Raw genomic sequence first — 18,646 nt, 5'->3', positions numbered from 1 at the left:
TGCAGCTGGGCCGGGGGCTGCTCCTGCGCTGGGGGCTGCCCCGGCCGCTGCCCGCCGCGCCCCCCCGGCTGCCGCCGCCGCCGCCGCCCGCCCGCTACCGCTTCTTCCGCGAGTCGGTGTCCGGGCTGGCGGGGCGGCTCCGGCGGCAGCTGCTGCTGCGGGGCCCGCGGGGCGCCCGGGGCCTGAGCCTGAGCCTGGCCTTCGGGCTGGGGCTGGGGCTGCTGGAGCAGGGGCTGGAGGAGCAGAGACAGGCCGCCTCCGCCTGCCGCCACATCCAGGTGCGGGAGCGGGAGCGGGGCAGAGAGCGGCCCGGCCCGGCCCGCGAACGGGACACCCGGGCTGCGTCCTGCTGGGCACCGACCCCGGGGGCCAGGGAGTGTTGGGGGGCTGGCCCCAGCAATGCCCCCCCCCCCCTTGGGGGAAGTGGCTGACCCCAGGCTGCCCCCCCCAGGGAGTGTTGGGGGGGCTGGCCCCAGCAATGCCCCCCCTTTGGGGGAAGTGGCTGACCCAGGCTGCCCCCCCAGGGAGTGTTGGGGGGCTGACCCCAGCAGTGCCCCCCCTTTGGGGGAAGTGGCTGACCCCAGGCTGCCCCCCCAGGGAGTGTTGGGGGGGCTGACCCCAGCAATGCCCCCCAGGGAGTGTTGGGGGGCTGGCCCCAGCAATGCCCCCCCCCCTTGGGGGAAGTGGCTGACCCCAGGCTGCCCCCCCCAGGGAGTGTTGGGGGGGCTGGCCCCAGCAATGCCCCCCCTTTGGGGGAAGTGGCTGACCCAGGCTGCCCCCCCAGGGAGTGTTGGGGGGCTGACCCCAGCAGTGCCCCCCCTTTGGGGGAAGTGGCTGACCCCAGGCTGCCCCCCCAGGGAGTGTTGGGGGGGCTGACCCCAGCAATGCCCCCCAGGGAGTGTTGGGGGGCTGGCCCCAGCAATGCCCCCCCCCTTGGGGGAAGTGGCTGACCCCAGGCTGCCCCCCCCAGGGAGTGTTGGGGGGGCTGGCCCCAGCAATGCCCCCCCTTTGGGGGAAGTGGCTGACCCAGGCTGCCCCCCCAGGGAGTGTTGGGGGGCTGACCCCAGCAGTGCCCCCCCTTTGGGGGAAGTGGCTGACCCCAGGCTGCCCCCCCAGGGAGTGTTGGGGGGGCTGGCCCCAGCAGTGCCCCCCCAGGGAGTGTTGGGGGGTTGACCCTAGCAATACCCCCCCTTTGGGGGAAGTGGCTGACCCCAGGCTGCCCCCCCAGGGAGTGTTGGGGGGGCTGGCCCCAGCAGTGCCCCCCCAGGGAGTGTTGGGGGGTTGACCCTAGCAATACCCCCCCTTTGGGGGAAGTGGCTGACCCCAGGCTGCCCCCCCAGGGAGTGTTGGGGGGCTGACCCTAGCAATACCCCCCCTTTGGGGGAAGTGGCTGACCCAAGGCTGCCCCCCCCCCCGGGAGAGTGTTGGGGGAGACCCTAGGAATGCCCCCTCCCCTTTGGGGGAAGTGGCTGCCCCGAGGCTGCCCCCCCCCCCAAGGGAATGTTGGGGGAGGGGCTGACCCCAGGAATGCCCCCCCTTTGGGGGAAGTGGCTGGCCCCAGGGCTGCCCGCCCGCCTGGGATCCTGGAGGGGGACCCAGGTCACAGCTCGTGAGAAAGGCCTGGCGAGGTGTTGGGGTGACAGGGTCCTAGAGATCTGCCTGTCAGTGTCTTGGGGAGACCCGTTGTGGGGTGTGTGGGGGACCAGGGGCTGGTTAGCTCACAGACAGTGTCCTGGCAAGTGGAGGAGCCCGACGCCTCCCACGCTGAGCCCCAGGGAGCGTGGGTCCCAGAAAAGGAAATCCCAGTTAGTCCTTTGGGCATCTCCAGTCCAGGGAGACACGGGATCCCATCGGGGTTGGTCTCCTGGTGAGGTACCAGTGGCAGAGGAGGAATATGTCTTGTGTTGGGGGACTAGCCCCATTTGCACAGAAGCATAGTAAGTGGGTGGGGGTCCAAGCAACAGGGCTAAGGACTGACTTAGCACTGAGATTCCACCCGCGCCCTCCCAGAACTGGTGAGGGTCCCTATATGCTAGGGCTTGGGCACGCTGGTGCCGCTGCCCATGCTAGATAAGTGGAGACTAACAGTTTTGCGGGCTATCAGACCAGTACCTTTCACCAGCTCTAAATACACTTCTATAAAACCTCCTTTTCTCTCTTCCTCAAGGCGTTTTCCTTTTCCTCTACCACTGCCCCCACCCCATCCTTATCCATTATTTTGTAAACTTGTTCTCCCCCTGACTTCTTAAATACTGTACTTTCCCGTTTATTTTATTTTAGTTTAAGTTAAACTGATATGAGAGTGTCTACACACAAAGTTGCTTTAATTAAATTGGTTTAACTTCAGAGCTTTAGTGAAACTGTTGAGACTTTGTATGTAAACTAGGGCTGTCAAGCATTTAAAAAAATTAATCACGTGCGATTAAACATTAATAGAATACCGTTTATTTAAATATTTTGAAATATATTTCAAATACAACACAGAATACAAACTGTACAGTGCTCACTTTATATTTATTTTTATTATAAATATTTGCACTGTAAAAAACAAAAGAAATAGTAATTTTCAATTCACCTAATACAAGTACTGTAGTGCAATCTCTTTATCATGAAAGTTGAACTTACAAATGTAGCATTTATCAGAAGGGTAGCCATGTTAGTCTGAATCTGTAAAAAGCAACAGAGGGTCCTGTGGCACCTTTAAGACTAACAGAAGTATTGGGAGCATAAACTTTCGTGGGTAAGAACCTCACTTCTTCAGAAGTACTTGCATCTGAAGAAGTGAGGTTCTTACCCACGAAAGCTTATGCTGCCAATACTTCTGTTAGTCTTAAAGGTGCCACAGGACCCTCTGTTGCTTTTTTACAAATGTAGCATTATGTACAAAAAAACCCCTGCATTCAAAATAAAACAGTGTAAAACTTTAGAGCCCACAAGTCCACTCAGTACTACTTCTTGTTCAGCCCATCACTCAGCCAAACACATTTGTTTACATTTGCAGAAGATAATGCTGCCTGCTTCTTGTTTACAATGTCACCTGAAAGTGAGAACAGGCGTTTGCACGGCACTGTTGTAGCCGGCATCGCAAGATATTTACATGCCAGATGCGCTAAAGATTCATATTCTCTTGATGCTTCAACCACCATTCTAGAGGACATGCGTCCATGCTGATGATGTGTTCTGCTCAATAACGATCGAAAGCAGTGCTGACCAACTCATGTTCATTTTCATCATCTGAGTCAAATGCCACCAGCAGAAGGTTGATTTTCTTTTTTGGTGGTTTGGGTTCTGTAGTTTCTGCATCAGAATGTTGCTCTTTTAAGGCTTCTGAAAGCATGCTCCACACCTCATTCCTCTCAGATTTTGGAAGGCACTTCAGATTCTTAAACCTTGGGTCGAGTGCTTCACAATGCTTCACAAATATCTTCTTTGCATTTTGTCAGATTTGCAGTGAAAGTGTTCTTAAAACCAACAACATGTGGTGGGTCATCATCTGAGACAGCTATAACATGCAATATATGGCAGAATGCGGGTAAAACAGAGCAGGAGACATACAGTTCTCCCCCCAAGGAGTTCAGTCACAAATTTAATTAACACTTATTTTTTTAACAAGCGTCATCAGCACGGAAGCATGTCCTCTAGAACGATGGCCGAAGCATGAAGAGGCATTTGAATCTGGCACATAAATATTTTGCGACGCCAGCTACAACAATGCCATGTGAATGCCTGTTCTCACTTTCAGGTGACATTGTAATTAAGAAGTGGGCAGCATTATCTCCCATAAATGTAAACAAACTTGTTTCTCTTAGCGATTGGCTGAATAAGAAATAGGACTGAGTGAGCTTGTAGGCTTTAAAGTTTTACATTGTTTTGTTTTTGAGGGCAGTTACTTAACAAAAAATATATATTTGTAAGTTGCACTTTCATGATAAAGAGATTGCACTACAGTACTTGTATGAGGTGAATTGAAAAATACTATTTTTTATCATTTTTACAGTTCAAATATTTGTAATAAATAATATAGTGGGCACTGTACACTTTGTATTCTGTGTTGCAATTGAAAGAGATATATTTGAAAACGTAGAAAAACGTCAAAAATATTTAATAAATTTCAATTTGTCTTCTATTGTTTGAGTGCGATTAATTGCGATTCATTTTTTAATGTGATTAATCGACAGCCCTAAAGTAAACGAGGCCTTGGGTCCTGATATTGGAGTCACATCCTTGCATATCAACTCCTGTACTTGTGCAGGTCTCATTGCAGGATTGGAGTTTTAGTTTCCTTTCCTTTCTGAGGTATACCCCTGTCGTAGGGTCTGGTCTATGCCTCAGTCTCCTGGAAGCGACCCCATTAGTGTACTGGGCCCCAAGGACCCATAGGGAAAGGCCCAGGGACTCCAAGACTGGGCCTTTGGCACCACTGTTCCCTGTCTCTCTCTCTGGCTCCCTGCAGGGAATCCAGCCAAGCCAGACTTGTGGGAGGCCTGTACTGTGCCCCTTTAGTGCCCAGTGCTCTCAGGGAGTATTTACAGAGACACAAGAAGCCTTTCCAAAGCCAAGTAACCATTTACTGGTCCTACAGAATCTGGAAGTCCTTAGGTTAGCACAGAGCAATTAAGTTAAACCATATAGTTCACCCTGGTCACACCAGTGCCATGATGAGCCAGCCAAGCTATGATGGACTCCTCTGGCTCTCTCCCTTGGTTCCCCTTTTGTCTCCCCTGTCCAGGCTCCTGTTTTTCCAGTCACCTGACACCTTATTCTCCAGCTCAGTTCCCAATTCCCGCCTGCCAGGGTTTCCTGCTGTTAAGTGTTGATTGTTTGGTGGTTGGGGCATCTCTTTGTCTTGCTGGGCCCTCTGTTGATTTGGATTAGTTTGAGACAGTTCTTTAAGGACTAGATTCATTCCTCCCAGACAGCAAGGGTGGCACACTCACACCTTGTGCTGTTCCAGGAGCTGTCTCTTGTGCTGTTCCAGGAGCTTTGTTAACCCTTTTGCACCCACCAGGTACCAGTGCCACACTCGGAGGGAAACTGAGGCATGCCTAGGCATCATAAAAACTTTACAGAAAATTCCCACTTCATCACAACTTGTTTCTTCAGTGTCTTAATTCTTAATTTCTGATCCCGTAGTCCTCTTCCTCTTCTCCTTTTTGTGTCTCTTTCCATCAACCCCCAAATATTTCTCCCGCATTGATTCTCTCCTCTAACCAACTATCATTTTTTCCTGCCATGAAAGCTTTAGGGCATTGGCATTCTATCTGTCATTGTTCTTAACTAGGTTTTATTTTTAAACATTTTATTCATTCAGAGAGGGAGTGAAGCACAATAAAAATCCCTGTTATAGAAGCTGGCCAGACCTTTCTCTGCAGATTTTATTTGCTTATGTTGTAGATGAATGAAATGTTTTTCTTTTCCCTCTTCTGTTCAAACACATTTATTTGTCGGTAGTACTGGTTGAAAAACACCTTAAATAAAAACTTGTTGGATAACTATACCCTCAAAACCTTCGCAGTGTAGACACAGCCTATACCTGCAAAGAGCTTTTCTCGGCACAACTTACAAGTTTGGCAAGCAATATGACTGATACTGGCAAAAGCACTTTTTATACTGGTATAGCTGTGTCTACAACGAGGCTTTTGCGGGCAGAGAAAGTTGCAAAAAAAAAAATCACATCTCTAACTGACATTGCTCTGCCAGCAAAAGTTTCTAGTGTGAACCTGGCTGTTGTCCCTTCACTTGTAGGGTATGGATAATAATTTACTTACCTTATGCTGCTTTGAGGCTTAATATTTATACAATGCTTTGAGATCCTCAGATAAAGGGTGCTACAGAAGCACAAAGTATTATCTGCTTTAAGTGCTTATATTCCAATCTGAAGCGTGCACATGCAGAATTTGGATGACGTGAGTTTGTAAATTGAATCCACCAGGTGTTTTGTAAGTGCCCAACTGGATTGTAGTTTAACATAATAGAAGATATAAAGCTTTCAAATGCCGACTGTGCTGGCCATGTGGTATGTATACTTGTATGCACACCCTGGAGCACATACCATAGCAAAGTAGTTCTCTGTTTTTTAAAGTGTTGAATAATTGAGTGATTTTTCACTTTCCTTTCAGACCATATTTATCAGAAAGAACAAGCCACTGAAAGATCCACTGAGCGCTTTCCGCTGGCAGGGCTTCAAACTAGAAGAGTACCTTATTGGCCAGCCCATTGGGAAAGGGTGCAGTGCTGCTGTATATGAAGCAGCTATTCCTTTGTCTTCCAACTACCAAAGCAGTGAAGACAGCAAGCCTTTAGAAGGGAAGAGTCCAGATCCACAGTGGGATCACGGCTCAGTGATCCAGGCTGCAGAAGCGAAACCTGTACAAACAAACCCACAAAGAGCTGCTTTCCCATTAGCCATCAAAATGATGTGGAACATTTCGGTAAGGAGTTAGTCTTTAGACTTCCTGTTTGACGCTTGCGAAGTCTGAGTGAAATGTTTACCACCGATGCGTTGAAAGCTCTAATTATTTTGTGCCCGATTAGTACATTGGAACAAAGTTGTTGATATATAGCAATGGAAACACAGATTGTTAATGAACAGTCGCTCAGCGACGTAATTAATGCTCATCAAAAATCTTCCCGTGGGAGTCAGCATCAGCATGACATTTGTGTGTCACTGCTGGTTTGGCTGTTGCTTCTTGACAATATTGACAGTGTTTTCTGGGAAAAAATATTATGTTTAATATTAAGAGAAACTTGGCGAAACGTTAACTAGCAGGAAATGCAAAAACACTGCTAAAGAAGTTTGAGGAATCACTGCTTTTCGAGGTACTCAAGGATAAAACGTAGATGTCCATTTGCTGGGGACATTTTAGGTATGAAACCAGTAATACTTCATGGAAGCTGGATAGCTAAATTACCCACTGGAGGCCCCGCACAATTAGGGTGGCGGACCAGATCTCTTTTCGTAAGTTTCTTCCAGCCCAGATGATTCTGTGATCAGCCATATCCCAAAGTAACTATCCCAGAGACTCAGAGAGCTATCATTCTTTTCTCTATGGAAAATTCACTGTATCCATTCCAGTCTGCAAACAACTGAACATGAGGACATAGGCACCGAGTTTCTAACCTGCTGGCGGTGCTCCCCAGGCCCCATCCCCACTCCACCCCTTCCCCCAATGCCCCACAGCGGCCCTGCTTCTTCCCACCCCTGCTCCGCCCCCACCCCACCTCTTCCCATCCTACCTCTTCCCCGCCCAGTTCCGCCCCCTCCCCCGAGCACGCTGTGCCCTCGCTCCTGCCCCCTCCCTCCAGCGCCTCCTGATGCCGCGAAACAGCTGATCCGTGGCAGGTGCAGGAAGGGAGGGGGAGGCGTGATCGGTGGGGCCCGCCGATGGGCAGGAGGCACTGGGGAGGAAGAGAGGCATTGATAGGGGGGCTGCTGGTGAGTACTAAGTGTCCACCATTTTTTTCCCATGGGTGCTCCAGCCCTGAAGCACCCACAGGGTCGCTGCCTGTGCATGAGGAGTCTTCCAAACTAATGATTCCTTAAATCTGTTGGGATTCATAGATTTTTTTTTTTAAACCCGGAATGGACCATTATGATCATCTATTCTGACCTCCAGCATAACAAAGGCCATAGAATTTCAATCAGTAATTCCTGAATCAAACCCGTATCTTGTAGCTGAGCTAGCATATATTTTTTAGAAAGACATCCAGTTTTATTCTGAAAATTTCAAATGATGAGGAACCCACTACACCCGCGCTGTTAAAAATTACCCCTTATTTCTAGTCTGAATTTACTTAGCTTCAGCTTCAGGGTTATTAGCTTCCAGTTTTGGTATTTAGATTGGATGATTTTAAAGCTCAGGTTTGAATACAATGTTCTATGTTAACTGCTGTTGTAGGCTGGTTCTTCAAGTGAAGCTATCCTCAGCACCATGAGACAGGAACTCGTTCCGGCGAGTGGTTCTGCCTTATCTGGGGAATACGGAGCTGTTGCTTGCCACAGGTATGTTTTATTAGTAGATGCTTTTATTGGTCCTTAAAGGTGATCAGAGAGCCTTTATTAGCATGTTTTAAGAACACAAGTTTATTATAAGAAGCTGTGAAGCCCGTAAATTTCAGATACAAAAAATTGGAAAATCAACGTTCCCTTTCGCATGCCTATCAAGACCTGAGTTCAGGGTGCTGTGTTTCCCTGCAGTAGCGACTGCCATCACTAAAATCCCCCCAAAAGATGGAACAGTACTGATACATTCGGGATCTGAGGCACCTTTCATCCAAATCCCAATGTGGCTTACACATTTTCCTCATTGTACTTGTGTGTTTGTACAATATGTGTGGAAATCACTTCATCAGACCTTTGAAATTCAGCAGTGGTTTAGAGTGCACAGGCATACCACAGAGAATCTAAATAGAGGACATTAAGAGAAAAGACTGCATCCAGTTGATGCTACGTAGGGGATGTAATGAGGGCAGGATTTAATCACTCAGTCTGGACCTTGGCCAGAATACTGGGGTTGACTCTTCTAACTCTTCTATACTTGCCAAAAAAAAAAGAAAAAAGGCCATGGAATTATTAGTGACCACAAGTGGTCAGGACCTCTGTTGTACATTGCAACTAAATGATGGCACCTCTGAAAGTACACGGTTTTGGAGAATTAGTTCATAGTGATTTGGAGGAGAGAATACCACCATATCTGTTTGTTCTTCGTTTGTACAGCGCCTAGCATAATGGGGTTCTGGCCTGTGAGTGGGGCCCCTAGGTGCTGCGGTAGTACCGGTAATTAATAATAACAACAACATGTCAATGACGTTTACTCAATACTGACCAGAAACAAAAGTGAATATGGCTTACTCTGTTTTCACATACTGAACAAAGAGAAAAGTCAATAAATACGGGAAAGTAAATTAGAATTTTAAAACTCTTTCAGTTGTGTCATCTAAGATGTGAACACAGGAAAGTGTTGTTTTGTTTTTTTTAATCGGTGTCCTTTTAAAAAAGCTGTTTTTTTTTTTCCAGTTTAAACAATGTAGTCCAGAATCCAGATCATCTGTTTTAAATTTCAAATACACCTCTGCTGCCAGTACAAATAAATAATAAACACTGATAGGTATGTAGCTAGCCTAGGAGTGTAACAGACAATTCAGACAGGTATTTTGCATTCAGGGGATGAGAGGAAAGAGAGGTCTGTTTTGCTCTAGATACATGAGCATAACTTTCCTTCATTTTAATGGGCACTTACTGTGTACATCAAAGAATAGATTTCCTGGTTTGGTATCCCCTTGATCTTGATGGGCTTCCAGTAATAAATTCATTTTTTTTTTCAAAGCCAGTCCTAGTTTTCTCCTTAATCTTATTGAGAGTCAGGTCTCTTTCACTAACTCTTCTCCTCTGTTAATAATTTAGAACACTAGCACTTAAAGGGTTATTTTGGAGTAATATGAAGGGTTACATTTTGTTTTTAATCATTCTTGGTGGGGTTTATTTTCTAATGTAGGCAACTGTTGGCTCATGTTCAGCAATCAAATTTGTGGAAAATTCTGTTTTCTCAATGTAATCCTTTTTTTAAATAGCCAATAAAATAAATGTTTTGAATGCCCTCTACTGGTGTAACGTTAAACTGCACCTTGTAGAAAATAGAGGTTGATTGTTTTGGGTCATTAGAGCAAGGGAATCTAATACATTTGGAGGAAAGAGCCAAATTATAGTTTTAATTATGGTCAGTGGGTTACGTCTATAAAACTAGAGTCCATTGACTACCCTTGAACTGCAGTGGATTGCCCACTAATAACAATAGGAGTGGGGATTTGCAAGAAGTCTGAGTCGTGCCAGCAAATGCCGGTGTCTGTATGGAGCACTGTTTATCTCAATGGGACTCCATATAGGCAATGAGTCTACTTTGTGGACCCCTGTTGAAGTCAGTGGGATTTCATGTGAGTATGGATTAGTTTGCAGAACTGGGGGCTTGGTTAGAAAGTTTCTGTTGAACAATTGTTCAAATTGTTTGTAAACTTGTGGTATCCAGAGCTTTTCATGTTTGAGAGTGGTTGAGTATGTTTTACAGACACTTTTAAGGTACATCTCGTTTTGAACTGCACTTTCTAACCTTAACTGTAACTTGCATCTGAAGAAGTGAGGTTGTTACTCACGAAAGCTTATGCCCAAATAAATCTGTTAGTCTTTAAGGTGCCACCAGACTCCTTGTTGTTTTTGCCAACGTTGTTTGTTTTAGCATGAGTGAGATTATAAACTGCTTTGGGATCCTTTAGGAGGAAAAGTGCTATATTCATGAAAATATGATTTTAGTAAGAATACCAAAAATGAAAGTGTCTGTAATTCACCATCCTACCATAGCTGTTGGGTTTTAATGTCTTTGTCTAATGTGATACACAAATTATATTGAAACAGGAGACCTGTCTTTGGGAAGAGGAGGTTGGAACCTCATCCGAATATAATCCAGGTGATCCGAGCTTTTACATCCTCAGTTCCTCTGCTACCTGGAGCCTATGTGGACTATCCAGATGTTCTCCCATTAAGTCTGAACCCCAGTGGGATCGGTCACAGCCGCACGCTCTTCTTAGTGATGAAGAAGTAGGTAGAGATGAGTTTTGTAAATTACTCAGATTTCGAGTGTGACTATGCTGCGAGGCTCTGTAGTCCACAGCTGCCAGATAGGCAGCACAAGGCCTTGTGAAGTCTTGGCCTGGCTCATTGCCACGGATCAAAGCACCCTTTAAGAAATATCCTGTGATCTTTCCCCGTTCCTGAGGTTTTAACTCTTATCAAACAATGAAGGCTAATTGCTCTTTTTAAGAATTACTTTAATTAACTCATTTTAGAAACTTCAAACACTTTTCAGATATTCTGGTTCTCCAGCACTACCTTCTCAGCTGCGCACGAAGGCAAAGTTAAAGTAAAAGTGACTCATCAGGACCCAGTAACTCTGGGCTTTCTCTTTCTTTCTGATCAGCTGTTGCTTTTCAGTTGAGACACAACCATTAGGCTCCAAATTATCCCTCCAGTTTTATAAAACGCTTTGTAGGGGGATATCTCCATTTCCCCCACTTTTTGCTATTTTGACCAACGTGGCTCCAGAAAAACTCTCCCTTCTCTGAATCATATCCCTTCCCACCAAGTCTGTCCATTCTGTAATAACACACTTCCCTCTCTTTCCTTCAGAATACAAAGGAGGATACAGAAGAACCCTTTGCAAATAAAATACCTCAGCAATCTCATTGTACACCCTGTGAGCCTCCTACTTTTAGAGAGGATGCTTTTATTTCCAGTTCTAGAAGTATGGAAGCCCTGATGGAGAGGCCAGATTTCAGATAGTATGCCATGTGGCAAAACATGAGCAGATGTTTTTGTGTACTGGGGATGAGGAGGGATTGGGGTTGGTTAAGGAATTTGGGATGTGTAGAGAGAAGTTAGTAAATGTAACAGTGAAGTATCTCCAGGCAGGTGCCACTAATGTTGAACTGAATATTTTCTTTACAGCAGTAGAATACTGAATCAAATATTGTCTTTCTTAATCTGTCTAGTTATCCATGCACCCTGCGCCAGTACTTGAGCGAGAGGAATTCAGATGCTCACCTCAGCACCTTGATGATCTTACAGTTATTAGAAGGAGTGGATCACCTTGTTCGACATGGAATAGCACACAGAGATTTAAAATCTGACAATATCCTAGTTGAATTGGATTCTGGTATGTAGCTTGCTGAGTCCAGCTGGAGATGAATAGGGAGTTTACAAAAATAATTTGACTTGTAATGGGACTTGTGCTACTAAATCACTTAGGCTATGTCTACACTACTATGGTAAGTCAACTTAAGTTACACAACTCTAGCTATGTGAATAACGTAGCTGGAGTCCATGTAGCTTAGGTCGACTTACTGCGATGTCTACACCGCGAATTACCTTACTCCTCTCATTCTTGGTGGAGTAAAGGGATCGACCGGAGAGCGCTCTGCCATTGATTTAGTGGGTCTTCACTAGACCCGCTAAATTGACTCCCAGTGCATCAGTCGCCAGAGCGTCGATCCCGCGGTAGTGTAGACATAGCCTTAGATGGTTTTGCAAATCACATCCACGGTGTTTAATGGGGAAGGAAGTGAGCCTAGATGTTACAGCCTTTGTTTAGGGGGAGTTAAGACTCCTAGGTTCTGTTCTTGGCACTACCACATGCTGCTGTTGTGACATACGGGAAAGTCACTTATCCTCTCTGTGCCTCAGTTTTCCCATCAGTAAAATGGAGATAATGCTTCCCAGCCTCACGGGGGTGTTGTGATGTTTGTTCAGTGTCTGTTACATGCTTGGAGATCATCAGATGAAAGGTGCTATATAAGGACAAAGCACTGTTAACAAGATATGTTGCAAAAATTACTAAGTGAATGACTGCTTAAACAGAAAGCAGAAGGGTATGCACTAGCCTGCACTGCAACATTTCTGATGCATTAGCTCCATGCCCATGGTCTCTGTCATCGTAACTTGCCAGGCAGCACTGAGCAACTCCTGAAATCCCACAGCAGAGATAGGTTAATGATATTGCACCTTTGGATCATTACACATTAGCTGAGACCAGAGGGAACAACATTTTGTTGTTTTGGTGTCACTCTCTTTAACTGAAATGTTAATTACCTGAGCACTGATTCAGTGTGACTGAGATTCAAACGAACAACTAGCGAGTGCCTTGATTGGTGTAATTAAAAATCCTGCTGTAGCTGCTGTAGAAGGTTTTTGGAGGTCCTACTAACATAGGTTTCGTTTTCTTGAAGCCTTGTTAAAACTATACTGAATGCAGATGGTAATGATTAAAACTTCAGTCTCTGGAAATCAATTGTTCTGTTGTGCAATGTTTGACTTGTCATCAGGAGAGTAACCATTAACTGGCTCAAACATTTGCCAGCTCGCTGACTCTGTATCTGCTACAGATTAAAAAAAAAAAAAGTACCAAAGATTCCTTCCATCCCTGATTAATTCGTAACCTTGTGTATCTTCTCTGAAGTCAGAGTGGGACTCAGTCAGACCTGGCACACCCGTCTCTTTTCTCTTATCACTCAGCAGCAGCTCTAATTCTTACACTGCATTTTGGATGTAGGAATATGCTTCCGTTCTGCCCAGCTCTGCTGTGCATTTGTACTATACCTCACTCACTGGGTGTCCCAAGTTACGATGGAAGCTGTTTAAATAAACAAGAGTGTTTTGCTTCATGCAGCCTCAGAAACTGAAAGTATGTGTGGAGTGTGGGTCTCAGGCTGCAGAATTTGGGAGACTCACTGAGGTGTCTGTGAAAACTCTGAATGGATAACTAATTCCTTATACAGAGAAATGGGCAAACGTTTTATTTTACATATGTCACCAGTGTTCTACCTTGTAATACTGAAGAGAGGAGATGCAGAAATGGCCTGTAGTAATATAGATTCCTGTAAGGAATGAGACTGCTTGTGCTGATTAATAGTCAGTTTTCTAATATGATGTGTGGTATCTAATATGGCCAAGTATTATACACTGCGCATCCCAATTGGGTGCTAACTTTGTTAACCTGTGATGTTTACAGCTGGCTGTCCCTGGCTGGTGATCACAGACTTTGGTTGCTGTTTGGCGGATGAAAATATTGGCTTGAGATTGCCTTTCACCAGCTGGTATGTGGATCGGGGAGGCAATGGCTGTCTTATGGCACCTGAGGTAAGTCCTCATGCGTATGAGTCTCAGTAACTAATTATAGCCTGTATTAGGTAGTTACATATGTGTAGTGCTGTTGGAAGTATAGGATCCAGTAAAGTCCATTAACATAAAGCAGGATTAGGTCCAAAGTAATGGATTTGGGGAACACCAAACCTTCCCCTTTGCCCTATATACCTTCCCCACCACAAGATGAGAAATTTGAATGCCATTCAAACACATCCATATTAGTCAATACTTGGTAAAAGCCTTTTCATTATTGGTTATCTTGCCATTCTTACCTAATACTATGTCCACTAACTTGCTATGTTGGCTGCTACAGGTTGTTGTGGGTGTGGCATTGTCTGTCTAGTTTATCTCCCCACAGAACTTCCGGCCATGGAGTGCCATCTCCAATAGCATTGCTTAGAGGATTCATGGTCTGGTTAATTGGCACTACCATGTGATTAAATGTCTCTGATAAGAACATCAGAATGGGCACACTGGGTCAGACAATGGTCCATCTAGCCCAGTATCCTGTCTTCCGACAGTGGCCAGTGCCAGGTGCCCCAGAGGGAATGAACAGATCAGGTAATCATCAAGTGATCCATCCCCTGTTGCCCATTCCCAGCTTCTGGCAAACAGAGGCTAGGGACACCATCCCTGCCCATCCTGGCTAACAGCCATTGATGGACCTATCCTCCAGGAACTTATCTAGTTCTTTTTGGAACCCTGTTATAGTCTTGGTCTTCACAACATCCTCTGGCAAGGAGTTCCACAGGTTGACTGTGCGTTATATGAAAAAATACTTTCTTTTGTTTGTTTTAAACTTGCTGCCTATTAATTTCATTTGGTGGCCCCTAGTTCTTATGTTATGAGAAGGAGTAAATAACACTTCCTTATTTACTTTCTCCACACCAGTCATGATTTTATAGACCTCTATCATATCTCCCCCTTAATCCTCTCTTTTCCAAGCTGAAAAGTCCCAGTCTTATTAATCTCTCCTCAGATGGCAGCCGTTCCATACCCCTAATCATTTTTGTTGCCCTTTTCTGAACCTTTTCCAAGTCCAATATATCTTTTCTGAGATGGGGCGACCACATCTGATGTTGAATTCAGCAAGAGAACACCATTACAGAACTCTGCGCTGGTCAATCTCCCATTGGTATCTTGAGCAACTGAAAATGGGGGAAAAAATCAGTGTTACAAGGTGGTAGTTGGTCTTACACATAAAAGTACGAAATTCCAAATCTGGCTGCCTTCCATTCGTATGCCCTCTTCTGCTTAGCTTTTACAAGGGTCTCAGAACAATGAGTTCTCCTACACAGCATCTGTGTAGCAATTCTTGCATTATTATCAAACTAGTAGTTATTCCTCTCCATCCACCCAGAGGATGCAGATGAATAACTACTAGTTTGATAACTCCCCCGTTACCAGTAGTCTTAACGTACGGTAAGGGATCCCTCGCCTGGCACCGGTATACTGGGCAGGGATACTTTCGGCTTTCATGCTGTGTGAAATGGAACACATGGTCCCTTTATAAGGCCACTATCTGGAGTCCCTCTTCAGCTGCCCAAGTAATATATCCCTATAAATATTAAACTGGGTGCAAGCTTTAGTCAGAGGTAAGAACTGAATTCATGACCATGGGAATGCTGACCTGATGAATAGAAGTAGATTTATCAAAAGGTTAAACGAACCTGTGCTGTGTATTTCTACCTTCCCATATATTTCCTATGGTCTCTCTGATGCAGGTGGTCACAGCAATACCAGGTCCAGGTGTCCTGATTGACTACAGTAAAGCAGACGCATGGGCAGTTGGAGCGATAGCGTATGAAATCCTTGGACTGTGTAATCCTTTCTATGGCCAAGGAAGGTCCTCTCTGGAAAGTAGAAGCTACCAAGAAGACCAGCTCCCAGCACTGCCAGATACTGTGCCCTTCGATGTGAAGCGGGTGGTAAAGATGCTACTTCAGCGGGATCCCAACAAGGTGAGAGACCTTGCGGCTATTGTCGTGAGTGGGGTTTTAACAGGGTGTCAGTTGCGTAGCAGTCACTTTCCTGAGAGTATTGGGATAAAATGGTTGTACAGTGCCTAGCGCAATGCGGTCCTTGACCATGACTAGGGCTCCCAAGTGCTGTGTTGGTGGTAATAATAGAAAGCTATCGCAGGACTTCAATGAAAGTGTGATGCAATATAAAGAACTTGGTACCTGACACTTTTTTGCATATTACAGCGAAGTTATATTGTGAAAGGGTGGCATGTAAAGGAACTTGAGTGAATTGGGAGCTCAAGTATAGTAGCCGGACAGCAACAGCCCCAAAAAGGCTTTCAATTAGAAGTGAATGTTCTGTGAGATGAGAAGATGTTTGGGAGCATTTCAATAGTATACATCTTACGTGTCTGTTCTAACACCTTTCACGGTGTTCAGCTGATCTTTCACTTCTCGTTTCAGAGACTGTCTGCTCGAGTTGCAGCTAATGTGCTTCACTTAAGCCTCTGGGGTGAAAATATTCTAGTCCCAAAGAGTCTGAATTTAGACAAGATGACTGGCTGGCTTCTTCACCAATCGGCAGCCACTTTACTGATGGAGGGACTGGTGGACAGAAGCAGGGTAGAAACTAAGATGAAGACGTGCTTTTTGGCAAATCTGGAGTACGAAGATCTTTGGGAGGCAGCATTTTTACTGCTCTCTTGGAGAAACCATTCTGTCTGAAGGGTACAATTGTGTGTGTGGCCCTGCAGTAGATAAATGGCATTTACTAAAAGCACTTGGGAATCTGTCTAATACGTCTGTCTCTCTGGAAGCCTAAAATACTCTAAGGAAAAATATCTGCAGGCCTGGTGTATGTGTTAATGTAAGAGGTTGAGTTTGCCTACAGAAAGCATTAGTATACAGAGGGTTGTTGTCTTACCTGTAAAGAAAAGAGCATTGAATTGTTATGAGATTTGGTATGATCTGGAAAGTGTTTGAAGGATATCTGGTCGGCTTCATTCACACCGGAGAATTTAGATTTACTGCTTGAAGCAAATTCCTTTATAAAAGGGTTTATGCACTGAAAGAAGTATAACACAGCTGTTCTTTACAGAAAAGCATTACAGTTGCACTTTTGCTAATCGTATTGATTTTCAGTTCGAACTATAAAGGAAGTTAAACTGATGGAACAAAATTAAAGCTTTGTTTTCTTAAATTATTAAAATCATATTCCTCTGAAGCCATCGATACATTTTATAAAATGACAGCCAAGAGCATCATGATTGAGCTGTTTATCTGTGAGGAGTTCTGTCAGGAGCTAGGGGGTGGGTTATAAAATGCACAGCCAAAGTACTTATCTAATTATATGTAAAATGCCATACGGCACTCAGTGCAGAACAACTCATTTCTGTTCTCTGGTTGATTTGCTGTAATAACATTTTTATCCCTGCTTCTTATAAGCATAACAGTTTGAGGGCTCTCGCCAGCTCTAATATCCAAATCTGAATTTCACAAGCCAGGCTAGCAGTGTTAGAAGGTCCCTGCATGAGTTGAACTGGAATACCAAATCCAGATATCCCCAGGCTTTTGAGAAGTTTGGATTCAGATCTTGATCTGAACTAAGCAACTGAGTCACATCTCTGATCACAGCAGATCAGTACTTAGACCATTGAGAGAGTCATGTGTCATTTTAGACTGTGTCGATCTAGTTCTTTTAACCAGATCTAAAATTCCTTCCAGGGACATTCTACTATTTCAGTGTGCCAGGCTCAGAGAGAATTGCATCATGGTGGAGAGACTGGTGAAAGGGGGCATGGGGTTAATGGCTCTTTCGGTAGTTATGCTTGATTCTGTTCCTTATTATATATACCTGGTTTTCTGTTTCACTACCAGGGCTTATTCTGTGGTCGTAAGGAAAACACTAATTTTTAACCAGCAACAACTGTTTTAGTGAAAATATCATGAGACTTTATAGCTGTGTATTGTGGGTGTTTGAAAAAAGTTAGTTCATTTTCCTCTTTGCACAATAAAGTGGTGACCGTGCTGTTACAATGAATGAATCCACAGTTGCTGTTTTTGTCTCTGCTCACTGTCCCAGGACTTAATGCCATAGTGACCTGTGGGTTAATTCATATTGGGACTTGGCCTTTCAAATTTACTCTTCTGTTGCATGCTAAATATTTGTTTCAATGTGGTCCTGAAAGCATCATCAGCTCCTTCAAGTCCAGCCCTCAGGACTCAGTTTATTCCCATACTCCACCACTAAGGATAACCATTAAGTACCAGTTTTTCAAAGAGCAGTTCGGCACCATTTGGGAAACAAACCAAGGACCAGGATTGTTCAACATATTCCTGAAAGTTCTGAATGTTTTCTTGGGAACTTGCTTATATTCTTATTTCAAGGAAATCGTTAGAACTGTGTGGTGAGATGCTGAGAGCTGTCAGTGAATCGCTACACCGTAACAAGCTGCCCAAGGAGCATGGGTCTCGGAAGTAGTTTTGCAATGCTTTTAAAAATGTTTTATTTCAGGCGTCTTCTCCATTCACTTGTAAAATATAATGGAAATGGCAATTGCAAATAGTATTGCACTGGAGGAAATCTGGTTACAGAAATTGGCACCATTCATTTTACAATGCAGCCACTGAGCTATGTGCTTTCATAGCTAACGTACCAGAAAGTGTATCAGCTGACTAACATAACCAGCCACCTAATTTGAACCTTTATAGGTGCCATACAACAATACCTCAATGGTCCCACACAGAAGGACCCACAAAAGGCACAGAATCTGGGAAGTATCGGAGGGGTAGCCGTGTTAGTCTGAATCTGTAAAAAACAACAGAGGGACCCTCTGTTGCTTTTTACAGAATCTGGGAAGATTCAGGAAAATCAAAGTAAATCCTAGACCTGGAAAAACAAAACCCTGATAAGTTAATGGTGTTTTGAGCACTAATTGCCGTCAGCAACAATCCCATAACTTGGTAGAGTTCAGTCTAATTGTTTGTGGATGGCAGC

General features: G+C 44.8%; 1 protein-coding gene across 1 annotated transcript in view; it reads left to right on the top strand.

The window, feature by feature from the left end:
- Positions 1 to 17,693, top strand: part of PINK1 (PTEN induced kinase 1) — a 20,366-nt gene extending 2,673 nt beyond the window's left edge. Inside the window, exons 2-9 of the mRNA XM_034753661.1 lie at positions 6 to 278; positions 6,120 to 6,431; positions 7,899 to 8,002; positions 10,406 to 10,588; positions 11,539 to 11,702; positions 13,554 to 13,681; positions 15,412 to 15,648; positions 16,114 to 17,693. Of these exons, the coding sequence (XP_034609552.1) occupies positions 6 to 278; positions 6,120 to 6,431; positions 7,899 to 8,002; positions 10,406 to 10,588; positions 11,539 to 11,702; positions 13,554 to 13,681; positions 15,412 to 15,648; positions 16,114 to 16,374 (1,662 nt within the window). The 3' untranslated portion in view covers positions 16,375 to 17,693. The remainder of the gene's footprint in view (positions 1 to 5; positions 279 to 6,119; positions 6,432 to 7,898; positions 8,003 to 10,405; positions 10,589 to 11,538; positions 11,703 to 13,553; positions 13,682 to 15,411; positions 15,649 to 16,113) is intronic.
- The last annotated feature ends 953 nt before the right edge of the window (positions 17,694 to 18,646 follow it).

The sequence above is a fragment of the Trachemys scripta genome, chromosome 19, assembly GCF_013100865.1.
Source record: "Trachemys scripta elegans isolate TJP31775 chromosome 19, CAS_Tse_1.0, whole genome shotgun sequence".
Lineage (NCBI taxonomy): Eukaryota > Metazoa > Chordata > Testudines > Emydidae > Trachemys > Trachemys scripta.
The sequence above is the reverse complement of the archived record's forward strand: the minus strand, read 5'-3'. Positions and strand labels throughout refer to the sequence as shown.